Source organism: Prinia subflava, chromosome 5 (genome assembly GCF_021018805.1).
Source record: "Prinia subflava isolate CZ2003 ecotype Zambia chromosome 5, Cam_Psub_1.2, whole genome shotgun sequence".
NCBI classification, from domain to species: Eukaryota; Metazoa; Chordata; class Aves; order Passeriformes; family Cisticolidae; genus Prinia; species Prinia subflava.
Genome location: NC_086251.1, coordinates 53,943,198 through 53,961,180, shown reverse-complemented (window position 1 = coordinate 53,961,180; position 17,983 = coordinate 53,943,198). Strand labels below are relative to the sequence as shown.

The 17,983-nt window shown below is 42.8% G+C and overlaps 2 protein-coding genes across 4 annotated transcripts in view; one reads left to right on the top strand and one right to left on the bottom strand.

Moving 5' to 3' along the window:
• PPP1R13B (protein phosphatase 1 regulatory subunit 13B) overlaps window positions 1-3,562 on the top strand; it is a 44,582-nt gene extending 41,020 nt beyond the window's left edge. For both annotated transcript variants that reach the window (XM_063399454.1, XM_063399453.1), the window contains 3 exons: window positions 30-196; window positions 971-1,170; window positions 2,028-3,562. In XM_063399454.1, coding sequence (XP_063255524.1) covers window positions 30-196; window positions 971-1,170; window positions 2,028-2,069 — 409 coding nt within the window. In that variant the 3' untranslated portion in view covers window positions 2,070-3,562. The remainder of the gene's footprint in view (window positions 1-29; window positions 197-970; window positions 1,171-2,027) is intronic.
• Window positions 3,563-3,859: 297 nt separating this feature from the next.
• ZFYVE21 (zinc finger FYVE-type containing 21) lies at window positions 3,860-17,684 on the bottom strand. 2 transcript variants are annotated; one of them, XM_063399458.1, is made up of 8 exons: window positions 17,495-17,684; window positions 11,648-11,698; window positions 10,160-10,328; window positions 8,389-8,464; window positions 7,915-8,006; window positions 7,068-7,121; window positions 5,465-5,607; window positions 3,860-4,622 (listed from the first exon to the last, which is right to left on the bottom strand). In XM_063399458.1, exons 1-8 carry the CDS (start codon window positions 17,615-17,617, stop codon window positions 4,587-4,589), a joined length of 744 nt encoding a protein of 247 aa, XP_063255528.1. In that variant the 5' UTR covers window positions 17,618-17,684; the 3' UTR covers window positions 3,860-4,586. The 2 variants fall into 2 exon arrangements, with proteins under 2 accessions (XP_063255528.1, XP_063255529.1); XM_063399459.1 differs by lacking the exon at window positions 7,068-7,121 and having other exon boundaries at window positions 17,495-17,683.
• Between the last annotated feature and the right edge of the window lie 299 nt (window positions 17,685-17,983).

Sequence of the window (17,983 nt, the reverse complement as noted above, 5' to 3'; positions counted from 1 at the left end):
CACATGTACATTTTTTTGCTTTATTTCAGGACACCCTTGCATTGTGCAGCTTCTTGCAATAGTGTTCACCTCTGTAAACTACTGGTTGAATCTGGGGCAGCTATTTTTGCTTCAACTATAAGTGATATAGAAACTGCTGCAGACAAGTGTGAGGAGATGGAAGAAGGGTATATTCAGTGTTCCCAGTTTTTGTATGGTAAGCTGTTACACTTACCAGCTCTTTTCTAAGATTCATCCTGATTTGTCCCTCTGATCTGTGTGAAACGTCTGCTTAGGCCCCAGACTGGATGATATGGCCCATCTTGTCCCTGTGCTTTCAAAGTGCTAAAACCAGAATCACCTTTTCACTGTGATGTTTGTGTTAGTCCTTCTGGGTTTTGAATTACTTCAGAGGCTTCTTCAAATGTTAAGATTTTTAATTTGGCTTCATTTCAAGGAAATGCTTCTGCAGGGAGGTTTTGACCCTAACAGTGAGTTGTCAAGTTACTCTGACAGAGAGATTCCTAACTTCCAGATGCACAAATTTCTAGCAGATCACACAAAGAAAGAAATACACTTTATGAATAATTAACTTACAGAAGGTGCTTAGGTACTAAAATATATTTTGCAAGAAAAGCACTTCAATGGAGCAGACAAATTTTCATTTCCATTGGAGGATTTAAGCTTCATTAAAGCTCTGTCAGATCTGACACTGTGTGAGTTCTGAAAGCCTCAAGAGTCCCTGTACAAGGCCTGCTGTAGAAAGCAATTTCCACTGCATGTATAATAAAAGAGAAAAACCTCATTCTCTAAATTATTCTGTAAGATTTTTTTATCATGCAGTTAAATTTCTGACAGCATTTCATCGTGGAAGTGCTGAAAACTGTTCATGAAATGTTATTAACAGGAGACTAATACTTGGGCCACCATGTCAATAGTAAAAATCTCAGAGGGAAAAAGAGGCTATTTTACCATCTGGTGTTGTTAACAGGAGTGCAGGAGAAGCTGGGAGTGATGAATAAAGGGGTGGTGTATGCCCTGTGGGATTATGAAGCCCAGAACAATGACGAGCTGTCATTCCACGAGGGCGATGCCATCACCATTCTGAGGCGCAAGGATGACAATGAAACAGAGTGGTGGTGGGCCCGCCTCAACGACAAGGAAGGCTATGTGCCTAAAAACCTCCTCGGGGTAAGTTCTTCCACCCTCTCCCTTCTGCTTTTCACATGCACCTGAAGCAGGAACAGAAGATGGATCTTTGGTCAGAATCCCTCTGTGCACCATCCACAGCACTATGAAGTGGTGTAAAGCAGATTATCCTTATTCTCTCTGGCCTCTGTGCCATTGTAAACAAACAGGAGAGGCTACTGTTCAAAGATTAGTGGTGGTTGTCATTGAGCAAGTTAGTATATTATAGTTTATGCTTTAATGAGGCTTTTTTCTCCCCCTTGACTAAGATATAGAGCCCTTACAGAAAGCATGGTGCTTTATTAAGCATAGTGCTTTATTTGAAGCTTTGGTTCTGGAAGTTCTTTGGGAAGGTTTTTAATACCTGGCACAAGATAAGAACATAAGTGTGTGAGAGTTTAAAACAGGAAAGAGTCTTGAAGATGACAGATGTGGGCACATCATTTATGCTGCTCAGACAGATGAAACACTGTCAGGAGAGGCCAGGAATGTAAGGTGACTAAGTAGAGAGCTACTGAGGACAAAATGCATAAGAGAACCTTGCAGAGCAGGAAATAAGCTCTCTGGAGTGCTCAACAGGGAATTTTTGTACCTATGTAAAAGCGTCCTTTGTCTGTTCTGGATCTTGAGCTAAATGTGCCACGTCATTTTCAGAGCAGCCATGTTGCTGCCATTGGCAGGAGTAAATCAGCCCTTTTCCTCCTGCTTCTTGTTTTTCAGGAGCTGCCTAAGAACACCCCCAAGCTTACAAAAACCTCACCCCCCAAAACACCTCATCACCCAGTTCTGCCTCTTAGTTATAAATTATTTAAGCTGGTATTAACCATGCAAAGTCTAATACTGTTATTCTGTTTTTTTAGTTGTATCCACGAATAAAACCTCGACAGCGAACCCTTGCTTGAATTCAGTTGTACGACAGTGCAGTACCATGCTGGTAACTGGAAACTTAGAACATACACTGGAGCCATCATTTTTTGATCATTTCACACAGAGAAATTAAACTACGATACTTAGTTTTAATGGTGCTTTCTCTTGTTAAATGGACAGCATCCACGATTTCCAAGATCTGCAGTTTGTGATGAGGATCGTTTCTGTGTGACCCAGCACTGAGGAGGAGAGCGATGCCTCCGCTCCCGACAGTGTTGTGCCAACTCTCGTCCGCCGCAGTGTTTGAGTCAGAGTTCCGTGGTAGGAGCTTCCTTGTGTCCCGTGTTCAGAGGTGTCATTTGCAGAGTGCAGATGCGCTGTCCGGTTTGCTCCAAGCCCCCACAGCAACTGTCCCATGTCAGCATTTTGGGTATTTCTGTTCCATACCAGTGAATGTTGAGTTCTCATTACCCATCAACTCTTTGGGTTCTAGGACATGAGATCTTCATCTGTTACATGCATAATTAAGTAGTTACCAAAGCTTGGTGAAGGCTAGGATTTTAGGTGGCAACATGCTAAACACTTAAATCCTAGTCTGGACAACCCCAACGAAAGCTTTACCTAGTCTAGCATCTTGCATTATTTGCATTAGAATCAAGCTAGAGAACTAACAAAACCAACAGTATTTGTACACTTCTCAAAGTCCCTACACAATATTTCACTTGGTGTTTTATTTTCTTATTATTCAGCCTACAGCACCGGTGTTACCTCTACAAATGTAAAGGTTCCCCTACTAACCCCCCAAGCTCGTCCAGCCTGGAAACAACAGTTAGTACTGAAGTTGCAGCAGCTTAAGGGATTTGTATGTCTGCAGGGATGAAAGTGCAATAGTTGAAAAGGGTAAGAGTCTGGTAAGGGTTATACTGTGTCACCTGAAGTCTGCCTGAGTCAGTCTAGAAGAAAATATGAAGGACTGGATAGAAGTTAGAAAGAGGGTCGTGTAGATGCCAAGTCGAGGAGAAGAAAGAAACAAGGTTTAGAGAAGGATTTAAGAAAGGCAATAGCTTATTTGAGGATAGTTTCTGTGGTTCTTGGCAGCCTACAACTGCTGCCAAGGCAAGTTATGCAATAACCTGTTCCACTACATTGTAGTTTCAAGCAAAAAAGAAAAACCCCACAAACAGGCACTTCACTGGAATTTTAATTGTACATGATTTTATATACCAAAAGTATATTTTGAATTTCCCATTATAAGTTTTAGCCATATTTCTTGTACTTTTCTCCCACTTAACAGTATGCAATTTGATTAACTCTTCATGTACAAGTTCTGTGTATAATTTATATATCCATTTCTGCAGTGCTGTAACTTGCTTTTACCACAGGTCAGCATTAACTGTATATATTGTGGTGAAAAGTGAAAGGGTATTATTGTTGAAGAATTTGCTACATGAATGTGATGATTTCAAGAGCCTATGATACACTAATTCAGAGAACATGTAAATGTGCACAATAAAGTACTGCTAAGGCATGGCTGTGTTCTTCACTCTCTTTGTAGAGGTCTCTACAGCAGATGTGGCTTTGGTCAGAGTCTGCATGAAAACACTGACTGCAGCTTGCCAAGGTACAGCTGTCAACCCACCTTTCCTCCCTGTTTTATCAGCTTCACTGAAGATGTGCTGGCACACTAGTATCCCTATTCCAACTGGGACAAGTTATCTTAGAACTAAAATTAGTGTTTTCTTTATAAAAAGTGAAAATTTTCAGAGTTCTGATACCACGGTGGCCATTACTAAAGGAGTTGTATATTACAAAATTAAACAGCACCTTTTCTTTAAATAAGTGAATTAATTTATTTGTATTTGTACATTAAATTGTATACAATTTCAGATAGCATTACAGATTAGATTAACAAAAGCTAGTTACCAAAAAAGAAAATACAAAACTAAAAATTATTCTGGAAGCTTATTACAGAAGTGAAGTTTCAAGGTTAAGTTCATGTAAGTCAAATTTGGTGGTATTTGGTGAAATATTTAGATGTTTAAAATGAAATGTTTAAAAAAACCCACATGATTTCTATAAAACCCTATCTAAGGCAGATTTTTTTTGTACATTGATTTTAAACATTTGGCTAGAGGGAAAAACCTGAGATCTATACCCAAAAGCTATTCTCTGCAGAAGAGACATACACATTTGTTTGCTTCCTGTAGCAAACAGTATATAATGGTTACTATAAAAGTTGTGCTGTACATTAGCTGTAGTGCAGGTCACTTTCATATTAAGTGCCAGTAAAGGCTTAACAAAATATACAAAGTCTTAAAAGGTGAGGCTGTTTAAAGCATTAACTGTATACATATTGCACACTACCGTGAATACTCATGGTTCAAAAAAAATACTCACATTGCATTTGCCAGTTCTTACATAATGAACCACACTGGAATGAGAGAGAGTCAAGAACAGCAAATATTTCCAGCTGTCAAATCAGCACAAAGTGAGAGGCAGGTCTGTGGAGGCTGGTGTCTGTGTGTGCCCTCAGGAGGCCACATTTGCAGTTCTCACTGGTCCCGAGACTCATAGAGAAGTTTTGTTGCCTAACAGGAAGGGAAAAATGGCAGTGTTAACTCTAAGTTTCACTTGCAGCCACCTTATCTGCTTCCTACCTCTCCAAAAACCTCCTTTAAATCCAGGGCTTTAAATTCTTCCTCTATTTTCCTCCATCTGAGGCATGTACTAGCATTCAGGAGTGCTAAGTGCACTTGCATGGTATAGAACCTTTGAGCACACTGTGCTGAACAGAGTAAAAAGCACCCTGTTGGGGTAGGGGCACCTGGGGAGTTCTAAATGGCAATAAAGCAGCAAAGGGCCATGAACCCACCCATACACATTATAAATTACAGTTCTGATCAGCACTTGATCAGGTGACTGATCTGCGTGAGGCTTTGGGTTTTTTTCCCCCCATAACTGACTTAGAAAATATGAATCTTCAGTTTAATTACTCATGCAGGGCCTCGCACCAGAAGGTTCAAGTCTTCCATTTTCAAAAATCAACAACTTCTTTGAACCTTCATGAAGTAGTAAAAACAATTAGCTGAATTTAGGTTCAAGAGAGTATTTCATAGTGCATATTCTTCAGCCAGTAACAAAATCCAAGGAAGTTTAAAGCCAAAATCTTAGTTCTTTTCATCTAATAACATACACAGGATCTTGGGAAACCCTTCAGAGTACATAAATTCTTCAGGTCTCTCAGCAGAAAGCTGAAGTCATGTTCATTATACCCAGCCATAGCTTGTGTTTTCTAAGCAACAAGGCCCTCAAGTCCTTAATAAAAAAATAACATAAATACTCCTAAGGCTGAATGCTCTCTGTGGTGCTGCTAAACACCCCATGTCAGGATTTTCTTCAGCCTTGTCTGAGTTTTGGCTGCTGTGGTTACCTTATGCATGGCTGCCAGCCAGGCTGCCGACAGCTTCTTGTTACAGCTGAAGTCTTCACCAGCAGTAAACTTCATCTGCGTCACCTCCTCCGACCCCGGGACCTTGTACTGCAGGATCATCCCTATGGCACGAGTGTTGCCTCCTGAAAAGAGGAGTCACATCTGGAACAGCAGCAGGTTTTACCAACAAGTAACACAACGTTTTCCTTCATGAGCATGTCTGGAGAAACGTGCTCATTGCTCAGTTCAGAGCAAAAGCTGCTGCTGGGTCCGAGGAGCTCGTGAGCACAGCTCACAATGCCAGGCAGGGGAACCTGCAGCCTCATTCATAATTGTTTCATTCTCTCTGCCAAGCACCAAGGCACAACCTGCATCAACCATCAGGTGAAGCCAACACCTGGAACACCCTCATGATTTACTGTCACCATGTTAAGACACTGATAGCACAGTTTCCTACAGCAGCTTGCAGTCTGTAGGCTTAGGGTCTGATCAGACTGATGGCACAGCAGGCTCCTGCTGGATGGAGGCTGGCACAGCAGGCAGCAAACCTGGCAAAGGTTGGGAATGATGCTCATGGAAGGCTAGAGAACAGCTGGCAACATCATTTACTTCCTGAAGGAAATTGCTACCAGAGACCCCGCTCTGACAGCAGCACAATAAGCGAAGTGTTTGTATCTCTCTTACTGGGGCTGCAGAGATGAAAATAAACCAAAGCAAAAATACAGACATTAAACAAGAACTTTTAGAATGACATGTTACTGCCATTACTTCCTGCAGCAGTGGAGCATAAACTAAGCCCTAGGAGCAGCACCAGCATACACAGGACACTTCTTACAAAGCTCTTTTCAAGCAGTGTCTGCATGAGAGGGCTCCTGGAGGCTGTTACTGCACTATCTGAGGAGCCAAAACAAATCACAATCTAAGCCAAACTCAATCTAATTAGTGCTGTTAATGCACCTAACCCAATCAGAACCCCACAGCTGGGTTTATAAAAGAGCTATTTTCTACTCTCCTAGGATAAATGGAAATTCAACTTCATCAATTGCTTCTCTGCACCTACTGGTCAGAATAATGGATTAAGGGTCTACTGAAAAATAAACCAGCGGAAATCACACACCTACAGCCTTGACCAGTTTGCCCATGTCTGCATTACTAAGACAGAACACACCTTGCATAACAAAGAGGCCTTTCTTTTCAAGTTGTGTAAAAGCAAGCCATTAATTAACAGTTTCAGGACAAAGCCTTTCCAGACAGCACACAGGGAGCATATTCAGTTCTAGTATGCCCAACTCAGCAACCTGCTGAAGCAGGTAATCTCTAACACTGTGTACTACTGCAGATATCATTTCTCATCTTCACTTTTCCCAGCAGTCTGGTGTAAAGAAGGCCATGAGTGCCTCAGTTCTCCTCCAGACTGTTGCAGAACATTCACTCTTGGTTTATTAAACAGACATATGGGAAGGAACAGATACATGTCAGACTTGAACACAACTCAATTGAACAGCAATTATGGATCAAGCAAATAATCAGCACTGCAGAGAAGGAGGAGGTGAAGGGGTGATGACATGCTTTGGTGAGTCATGCTGAAAGGCACTGCAGATACCTTCAGTAACAGGCGGGCTCTCCAGGAGGCTGGTGTAAGTGTGAATATCTTTTTCTACCATCAAGAAGGAAGGCAGGCAGAAAAGAGATAAAGCAGTCAGAAGAGTGGTGAACAAGGAATTACAGGAGCATTAAGTGACTCAGCAATACACCTGGTTCATTTGAATACCAAGGTAAGTTTGAGTTAACATGCTGCACTGACTGAATAATGCACAGATGGGCTGTGCAATTAGAAAAACCCAGCAGTGACAGAAGTGTTGATAAAGAACAATCAATGAAATTCCTGACCTTGTTTGTTCTCATTTCAGTCAAATCATATTCAGGTTCATCCTGAAATACTCTAAAATCTGGTAAGAGATGGGGCAGTAAGTGGCTGCACTCCAATTTAGATGATACCAATTTCATTTGGCCACCCCTTCATCTTGAATGAAATTAAGAAAGCATAGTTTTATTATTTACTTCCCCTCCCCCATTTCATTCTGTTAATAATGTTTGTACCAGTCAAGGCAAAATCCCAGCTGGATTCTGAAATGGAAGCTACCAAAACCTCACAGTTCCCTCCTGTGAGCTCTTAAATCAGTAAACATTTGTACACAGCCAGGAGAACAGATGACAGCCCCCCTCACTCAGGTTTATCGAGAGGCTCTCCCACATCAAGGCTGCAGGGGAACTTCTCAATCTTGTTCCCCCAAATCCCAGTAGCCACATGGGACTGAGCTCTATTCTGAGAGCAGTTGTAACCAACACAGTTACACACTGAGTGCACTGTCTAGCTCAACAAGTGCAGCTTCACTTATGAACAATGCTTAAACGAACAATAGTTCATTTATATCAAAAGAAAAAGTTACCTCCAGGAGTAAATCCCTCTGTAAGTATCTGAACAGTTGAAATCTGTATAATTTCAATTTCATAATGGCTGTCTCCATCCAAAACCAGGTATCTACATAACAGAAGAAAAAGGGTTTTTTTCAATTTTTTTTCTACAATATCAAGTCCAAATCAAAGGAAAAAAAAAAAAAAACAATCTCTCAGTAATGCTGTTTATATATTCTTTGGGGTGAGGAGGGATAGAAATCAACCAGAAAATGCCACTTTTCATTGACATTCCACCCTTCCGAGACATTCTGATCCATGCTGTTAGTAAATTCAAACAATTGAATTGTTGATCCAGTATTCTGGATCTATCCTTTCAGTCTGAGTACTCTCTCCAGTATCCTCAGGGCATGTTATTCTTACATTTTTTTAGGTTATTATGTAATAATAGAGCTGTAACTACAACAATGCTGTAGTTTACAAGTGCAATTTCTATCAATCTTTCTCACCTCTGGTTGTTGGAAAGTCGACAAACCATGAGCTCAGATTTATCAGATGTTCCCAGAGTTACAAAGAATGTAGCACCTGGAAAGAAATGTTTTAGTACTCTAATAACGAATTCAAGAAGCAACATTCAAATATCAGAAAGAATAGCTAACTTTTACTTACTAGTACACTCTGAGTGAAATAAGAGAATAACGGAAATGTTAATTAACACCAGCAAAACCCTCAAGTATAAAAAGCTGATCTTTAATTACCATGTTCTGACTTACAGGACCTTTCACACATGCTATGCAATTTCTCCCACATGTAGAAATGTAGATGATATCCAAGAGAAATCTTCTAAAAATGAGAAGATATTTGGAGGTGGCAAAGACAGGCAATTAAAGGGCCTCTGTGGTCACTGTAACACAAATAATTGTTTCTGTATTAAAAAAGAACAATTTAATAGCAGGATGTGACCATCAGTTCTCTGCTTAAGAAACTGTAAAGACATCTCTCTTTCATTACTGAAGGCTGGCTCAGTCTTATTGTGAGGTCAATGAACTTCAGCCTTCACGTTGTGTTTCTTCCCCCTCAGAACTGCTCTGGCATGGGGAAAGTCACTGTTGCTACACTCGAGAAGTGACTCAGAACTCCAAGCAGCCCTACACACCCGACCCCTTCCTCCATGCCTCGTGCTCCCTCTATTACCTAATCCCAACACTGCTGGCCTGGGAAATGAAGAAAATAACATCCAGCCCTGCCAAATGTCTGCAAGCCATCCCCATAACCAGAACCAAGCAGGCCTGGAGTTTCACCTCGTCACTTCCCAGTTCACCCAGGCTCACTGACCCCAGCACAGACCCTGTGCTGCTGAAATGAGACAGAGACAGCAGCACCAAGGCTGAGAAGGACATCACAGCCACCACCACCATCTCTCTGACCATGACTTGTGGCTCTACAGCAAGTCAAGAACAACTTCAGAACATGAACACAAACAGGACAAGCTTTAAAAAAAGTCTTCAGTTTAAAAGATGTAATTTAAAAACTCTACGCATGAGGGTCTACGCCCTCATGGCAAGGCAGAGTGAAGAATGATTTATGTGCTCCAGGATGAACACACTCCCTTCAGAACCCAGGATCTCCCCAGGAACATCCGTGCCCATCACATGTGGGGCTGAGCTTACCCATTATGCATCATGCTGAGAGATCATCAAAAGGCACTCAAGGATCACAATATTTTAAAAACTGAAGTTTCAGCTTTCTTAATGTAATTGGAACGTGAATTACTGTATTGCATGAAGGTTTAAACCTATGGAAAATTGAGTACTCATGATGAACTGCCATCAACCACAGCTGTAGGCTACAGACAAGATCAAAGCTCTCAGATGAAGCTTGAAACAAGCACTGTATCTTGTTCAAAAATATTAAAATATTCCCTAGAGTATTTTTCATTCTTATTTAATGTAACAGGAATATGGCTAAAAGACGCATTATTTCAAGGAAAATGCCAACTGCACACACATCTGTTCTCACAGGTATTAAAAATCTGTCTTTAGTTAAATCACTCTTCAAAAAGACCAAGTACAAACTGAGAGGTGTAAACACTGACTAAGAAGCGTGAACCTCTCTCTAAACAAACCACGAACACAAAACTATTACCTAAAAAACAAGAGGCGTGACAAAGAGGAGACAGAACCGCAGCTGCTGGCCAAGAGGCACTGCTCTTGCTGTTCATCAGAACTGGAATAAATACAACTGAGGCAGTCACAGCACCTCTGAGCACGCAGGGCTTACCATTCATGAGCACTTTGAGCTGTTTGTCGTAGAACTCTGTCTCCTTCTGCGAGACCAGCGCGCACTCCGCACACTGGCGCACGGGGTCCACGAAGCACATGCGGGGCAGAGGCACTTTCTTACTGCAGCACTTGTCACAGAAACACTTCCCACACCTCCGGCAGTGATGCTAAGCACGGGAGAACATTTGTTTATTTATGAAGGAAACTGGTAAGGAATGATTTGAGAAGGTTACTACAACGGTTTCGCTGGTGTGACACAAGCTGAGGGACAGGCAGAAATTAACTGCTACAGCGGCACACAGCAATCTCTGAAGGTTGGACACCAAGGACTGAGTGTAGCATGAACAGCAGCACTCTAAGCCTTTGCTGGCAATCTGTAAAGATGCTTCTGAAGCAGAAAAGGCAGGAAAGGGTCTCTCTGCTGTCCAGTAAATCCTTCACCTCCCTGTCAATAAAAGCCCATGAGAAGAGTGGTTTTCAGGTCCCTTCGCATTTCTGAGAAAACATCTTGGGGAACTTCAACCAAAGTTTTTATTCTTCTTTAACTGAAAATACTATTCTTCTCTTTTAAAACTTATTCTCAAGTCTCTTCCAAGGAAAAAATATAAAAAATCTTCACACTTAGAAGCTAAACTAAAGCTGTTCCTTTTATCAGAAGTATCAGGCAGCACAGCACAAATCCAGTGAAGTTGCAAAACCAGAACGAGTATTGCAGTGTGTTCACAGCCCCTACATCTGCAACCAGTGGCCTGTGCTCCAGATCCTGCTGGGGTGTGACAGTGCCAGCAGATCTTCCTGATACAAGTTTTCATGACAGAGCAAGTACTCCCAGGCAAGCAGGAACTAATCTGTGGCTCAAAGCAAGCCTGAAAGTTTGACACAAGGAAATGATAACACTGCACTTTTGATCAGTGTTAGGATTTACTTCCAAATGTTCTGCAAAATTCTCTGGAGCACCTATTTCCCAGGGTACCTCCAATTGCTTCCCACAGGTAACACAAGGGAAACACAGCAGCTTGGCATCTGGTATAACATATGTCTGGTTTAAAATGTCTCCTTCCCTCTCCCTCCAAACAATTAAATTAAAAAACACAAACTATGTCACCGCAATACAAGTCACATTTTCACATCTTTCTTCACTTTCATAAGCTTGTGCTAACAAAGTATCAATATAATTATACAAAGGAATGATGTTCCCTCCTAAAAATCACTGCTGGCCTTCTTTGGGAAGGTGTTTGCAGAATTCTCCATGTCATATTCTGCACACAGGTCTGCATTCCACAGTGACTTCTTACCATTAATAAACATAATTTAATCTTAGTGTTTTCTGTTCATCTAGTGAGCCTAATTATGTAGTTTACACTTTCTACTTTAATTGCAATTTCTCTCTTCCAAACTCAAGACAAATCCTGGTTTACTTTTCAAAAGACGTCAATATTAGTATTTTGCAACACTTACTGCTTCATATTCCATTGATTTCTCTTACCTTTCTAGTTATGAAGTCAAATTTTGTATCACACTGCATACATCTTGGGCACTAGAAAACAGTACAAATTAAGATTAGTCTACAATTTTTTAAAATCTCTAATTCTAACCACCATATACGAAGAATTGTGCTTTATATTATGCCTCATAAATAAACACCTCCAACAAATTTCCACGCTTTCTCTTTTCACCATGGATAGCTTTCATTTAATACTGATGTATTAATTCATTTAATTTGATGTAGCAAAAAAATGTCATCTCCATTTGCAAGACAAAAAAAAAACAAACAACTGCCAAACTTCCCCCTAATGAGTAGTGCATCTTGCCAGCAGGCAAAACTACATCTCAGAATTACTTACCAGTCTTGATCATGTCTGGCTATCCAGACAGTCCTATATTCCAGAGTCAACTGTTTTTCTGTAAGTTGTCCTCACTCCACTCTACTACAATGCTCTGCTGACTCGCCAAAACATTGTTTACACAGTTTAATGCTCTCAATACTCACACATTTTGGAAACTTGCTAAGAGATACTTGGTTTTCTTCCAAGCCACCAAGACCTGATATTTATTCCAGCTACAAAAAGTCACTTCCTGAAATATCTTTCCTTTAACAAACTTACACCCACACTCCTTTCAAAAAAATGACAGAAAAATTTGAAGGAGTTTCTCCCTTGCAACTAAGTAGAGTTAAAGGGGTGACAGTTTTGACTGTGTTAACAACCAGAAGTGATCAGTGACTGTTGGAAAATCAAAATTTTCTGTATAGAAAGTCACCTATTGATACCCAGCCCTTAGGTCACTGGATTTTCAACAAAACTTTACCTATTTTTACCCACCATGTCAAACACCTTTGCCTGAGGCTTATAATGCAATTTTTTCTATATTTACTTGCACATATTAATGTAAAATTATGCCTGATATCTTATTCAGGAGAACATGGGTAGAAACTGTACTAAGTTTAATAACTCTAGAAACCAAAATTCCTCAAACCAGACTATCTCAGACTACAGCAGAATGTCCTCTTAAACACATGCCCTAAGCTGAGCAGGTGCTGTTTGCTAAGCACACAGTAATCATCCTTTGCCTTTAATTATATAGTTCAATACTTAACCCTTTTTCTTCTATAAATCCCCTCAGGTTACAACAGCCTCTATTCAGGGACTTTTGCTCCAGCTGACACTCAATCACTGTCACAAGTTCAACAACTGCAGCCAAGAAAATATTACAGAAGCTAAATTAAAAATTCTCCAGAATTTTTTCATGTCCTTTTGAAGTGTAAGCTTGTTACAAATTGGCAATAGTTTATATGAAAGGCTCTGCCGTCTAAACAGACATTTAACACATTAGACAGCAATGGCAGTCTCTGTAGTGGAATGTAATCACCTACTCGCAGAATTTGTTACAACAAGCTGTTTCTAAATCCCACACAAAAGAGCACTAGAAGGGTTCCTGAATTGTTTTAAATAACACCGAACTAAGGCATCCAAACACATTTTTTCACAATGGCTGCAGAAAAGGTTATTTCAACACTCACTGATAAATAACATTCAGCATGAAGCAATTTCAGCACACATCAGATTTCACCTCTGTAACAAGTAGAACTCTACAGCTAATATCATGTTCTACTCTACCTTTATGTTTTACTTTTTGACATGTAGTTTAATAGCTTGCCTGGGAGCTGCACCTGGCAATAATTTTGGTATGCCTTGAATTTACCTGACTTCTAATTAATTTTCTTAATGAAAATATTTGGAAGTTTTCTGGTTGGGTTTTGGTGGTGGTGCAGTTGTTTTAGTTGGCCTGGACTGGGTTTTTGGAGAGGCTGGGGCTTGGGGTTTTTTTGTTTATTTGGTTTTTGCCAAAATGCAGAAAGCACAAGTCACAAGCTAGAGGGGAAAAAAAATCAAACTCAAACTCTTCTAGATACTGTCCTGATGGATTTTATACAGAATGCTATGCTAAACATAAAAGTGATTTTTAGGAAGGAACAAAATTATTCATCCTTTTATTTAACGTGCACTACAGGAATATATTTCTGAATGCCAGACCCATGATGATAGCCCTGCCTGATACAAAGAGCAGTCCTAAATAAATCACAACTTAAGTTGCACCTGGCATTGCAAAATGGAATTTTCCTAGGAAAATATTCTGCACAAGCAAGCTCAGGATACTGTTCCTTCGAGGTATTTCTGCTTTAAGTAACCAGAACCAAGTGAACCATTTGCATAATGTCAACTTCTACTTTGCCTGGGAGAAGACATTTACTGAGAACACCTTGAAAGGTGAATTCTTCCTATTCATCCATCCACTGACATAATTAGAGAGTGAGAAGTAGTGAATTAAGCTTTATTGCTTGGAGGGGTTTTATCACTTTAACAGAGAAGGAAGCACAATGTCCAAGTTACTCCTTGTGTCTTCAAACAAAAAAGATGTGAAGCAAGAAATTAAATAAGAATTCATTTCATGTGCAGTCAACCGCGGACACCAGTATCAGATTACTTCATTCAGCAAGAGGAAAATGGAAGAACATCCAACAGCTGCTGGATCTTGGCATTAATTTAAAAATACAGAGAGCTGGTTCATTGCAAACTTCTCATGGGTTTGCTCAAGTGTGATAATTTATTTCCATAATGCCACAGATCCAGCCAGAGGTGAGAATCCCATCCATGCACAGGAATCTATAATTACACTTCACATGCTTTCTTTGCATAAATAATAACAAAGTGATTCAAGAAGTGATGCCTGGATTCTGCCAGGAGTCCAGGGCAGCTCTGCCACACACCCAGTGCCCCTCTGAGAGCTGAGGAAGGCTCAGTTCCACCCTGCAGCCACGGAGGAGCCAGGGAACCCTTCCACCACATCTGTCGGCTCCTCTGCAGCACACAGTGCTCCTCAGCCACGGAAACATCTGGTACACAGCTGGATATCACGAGATTGGGCCACCTCTGCAGCCAAACTGACACATTTTACTCAATTTCTAATCCAAGATTTCCTCAACAGAAATATCATCAATTAAGGTGTACTGGTGATTAATAAAGAAATTCTGAGTCAGGCAAGGCACATGCAGAGACCAACATTTTAAGCTCTGTCTCAAGTTTAATGATGCTCAGTACAGACTTTCATAAATCCCCCTCTACTCATTACCAGTAGTCCTGCTTCAGCCTTGCATTTCAAATTCCTCATAGTAACTGGTGGTTTAAGACTATACAATCTTGTGACATAAAAATTAAAAAATGAATTATATTTCAATGATGTATAAGCTGCAGAAAACTACCAACTGCCATAATTCTTAGGTGGCCTGAATTTTAAAAAATAAGCCAGTTGACTCTTCTTGCATAAGAAAAATAAAGATACTGGATTTGTGGGCAGTACTGGCTGCACAGCAAAAGCCACTGGATTTGAAAAGCCAGATCAGCATTTGCTAATAACACTCAAGGTCTTGCCTTGGACAAAGACACTTCAGTTTTAATTATGTCTGACACGGTAACAAGAGCAAGCATTCTCAAATAGTTCATTGCCCAGGTAACTCTGTCCCTTTAAATTTAATTGTTCTTAACAAAAACATGCAATTTATAGGCTTCCCTGTGTATCACACACCTGCTTTATTTAAGGAAAAAGTTTGTAACATATTTGGCAATTGTTAAAAATCCATCCAAAGGGATGTCAGAACTCTACAGTACTTCCAGAAATCTAGTCAAATAACTAGCCAAAAAGAACAACTCATAACCTTAATCTTGCATTAAGAAATGCATTTAAAGTATTTACCTCTATCACACTTCCTCTCAATAGCAAATACTACTGAGCACATTCAGTCACAATTCAACAGCCTCAGCTTATAGACCAGAAAACTACAGGGGAGAAGTTGAATTTAAGGTGAATAAATACCTACAATAGAACTGTAATATAAAATTCAACCTAACAACACACATCAGACTGATGGATCTAAAATACACAGACCTAATTCTCTAATATTTAACTAGTTTTAATAAATCCTACCACAATCCCCGAACAATCTTTAGTTGAATTAAGATCGTTGTACATATTAGAATCACATTAGAGGTACTTTGTTTTCCTTAATGAAACCAGTCTGCTATAATCACGCACTACTGACAGGCTGAACTGCACTTCTGAAGGTCAGGGACAAAATTAATTTCAATTGAGCTGTTACACAAACGAGACCCCCTGATGATGTCAGGAATCTGATCTGCAGGTGAGGGCACGGGATGCAGCCACTCACGCAGGCAGCAGCAGCAGCACAAAGGAAAAGATTGGCACAAGAACCGCTCAGCCCTCGCTACGAGCCCAGAGATCGGCACAAACCCGCTGGGACACACCCAGAGCCCGCAGCACCCGCGGCGGGACACGGAGCCCGGCCCTGCACAGGACACGGAGCCTGGCCCTGCACAGGACACGGAGCTCGGCCCCGCACAGGACACGGAGCTCAGCCCTGCACAGGACACGGAGCCCGGCCCTGCACAGGACACGGAGCTCAGCCCTGCACAGGACACGGAGCTCGGCCCCGCACAGGACACGGAGCTCGGCCCCGCACAGGACACGGGGCTCGGCCCCGCACAGGACACGGAGCTCGGCCCCGCACAGGACACGGAGCTCGGCCCCGCACAGGACACGGAGCTCGGCCCTGCACAGGACACGGAGCTCAGCTCCTGCACTGGACACGGAGCTCGGCCCCGCACAGGACACGGAGCTCGGCCCCGCACAGGACACGGGGCTCGGCCCCGCACAGGACACGGAGCTCGGCCCCGCACAGGACACGGAGCTCGGCCCCGCACAGGACACGGAGCTCGGCCCCGCACAGGACACGGAGCTCGGCCCTGCACAGGACACGGAGCTCAGCTCCTGCACTGGACACGGAGCTCGGCCCCGCACAGGACACGGGGCTTAGTTCCTGCACTGGACACGGAGCTCCAAATGCACCCGAGCCACGCTTCGGGTCAGGGAAAACTGCTGCTGCTGACGGCGGGATTGTCCATGCAAGACTTTCTATGTATGGAAGAGACGAACAAACCCTTCACAGCAGCAGAGACCCGCCTGAGCTGCAGAAACCGTGCTGGCAGAGCGAGCCTCCAGAGTTATTAGTGTTATTTTACTCAGAACTTTCTGTCTCAAGAGATATCAGGTAGAGGAAAAAATGTTCTTCATTTCTAACCAAGGGAGGACTCAGTGTTCCCGTACAAAACAGACCAAGCACGTCCGTATCCGCCAAGGAACGGCTTTGTTGGACGATTCCCGGCTTAAATTCACATTGGCTCATCTAAAATAAATCTTCATTCCGGTCACATTTAAATGCACTGGCGTGTGTCCACACCACTGAACGCTGGCAATAAATAAATAAACAATGGGTTCTGTGTTGTATGTCCATCTGGCCGCAGCGACTGGCAACAAAAAACTCTCATTACGTGAAATTAAAAATATCACCATCACATTGTTTACTTGGCAAGTACGTAAAAGCAAAGTTGACTGAAACAGACTGAGTTGTTCAATGACTGTTTAACACTAGGAACAGCACACCAGGAGCCAGAAGGGCTGTTCTAACTCAGCCTTATTGCTTTGATAATTTATGCAATTAGTTTTAGACCCACACGGCCTCCAGAACCACCTTTACAAGCATTTAAAGCAATGCTACACAGTTCGCTGCACTTCTGAATCACCAAATCGCTGTAAATTTTCGCGACGGGGCCGCGCACCCCTGAAGAACGAGTGACAGCCCCATCCTTACGACCTTTAACCCATTAATCTAAGGGAAATAAAAAAGCGAGGGGAAAGAGGAATGGGAAGGGGGAAAGGAAGGGGGGCAAGGGGAGCGCGGCGCCCCTGCCCGCGGCGGTACCTCCTTGTCGGGCACCCAGGGGGGCTCGTCGAGGCCGAAGGGGCTGCGGGCGGCGCGGTGCTCGGGCACCATGCGCAGCCCGCTGGGGGAGCGCACCAGCTTCTTCGCGTCGCCGCCCGACATCTTCCCCCGCGCGCCGCCGCCGCCGCGGGACGGCCGCCGCCCCCGCCCAATCGCCGCGCGGCGCTGCGCGACGGGCGCTGCACCCAACCAATGGGAAGCAGCGATTCGTCGGCCCCGCCCACTACTCGGGGCTTGCCAGCCAATCCCGTGTCCCTTGGCGCGCTATTCCCGCCTCCTTCGTGCCCCGCAACCCGGAAGCGAAGGGCGCGGGGGCCACGGCCGCTGACGCGAGGGGCGGTCCCTCCGCGAGCCCCAGGCGCTGACCCTGCTCGGCCCCGCCCCTCCCAGCGGGAGGGCAGCGCGCGCCGCCCTGCCATTGGCTGTCCCGCCGCGGCAGTCGCTGAGGGAGCTTTGATTGGCCTGCGG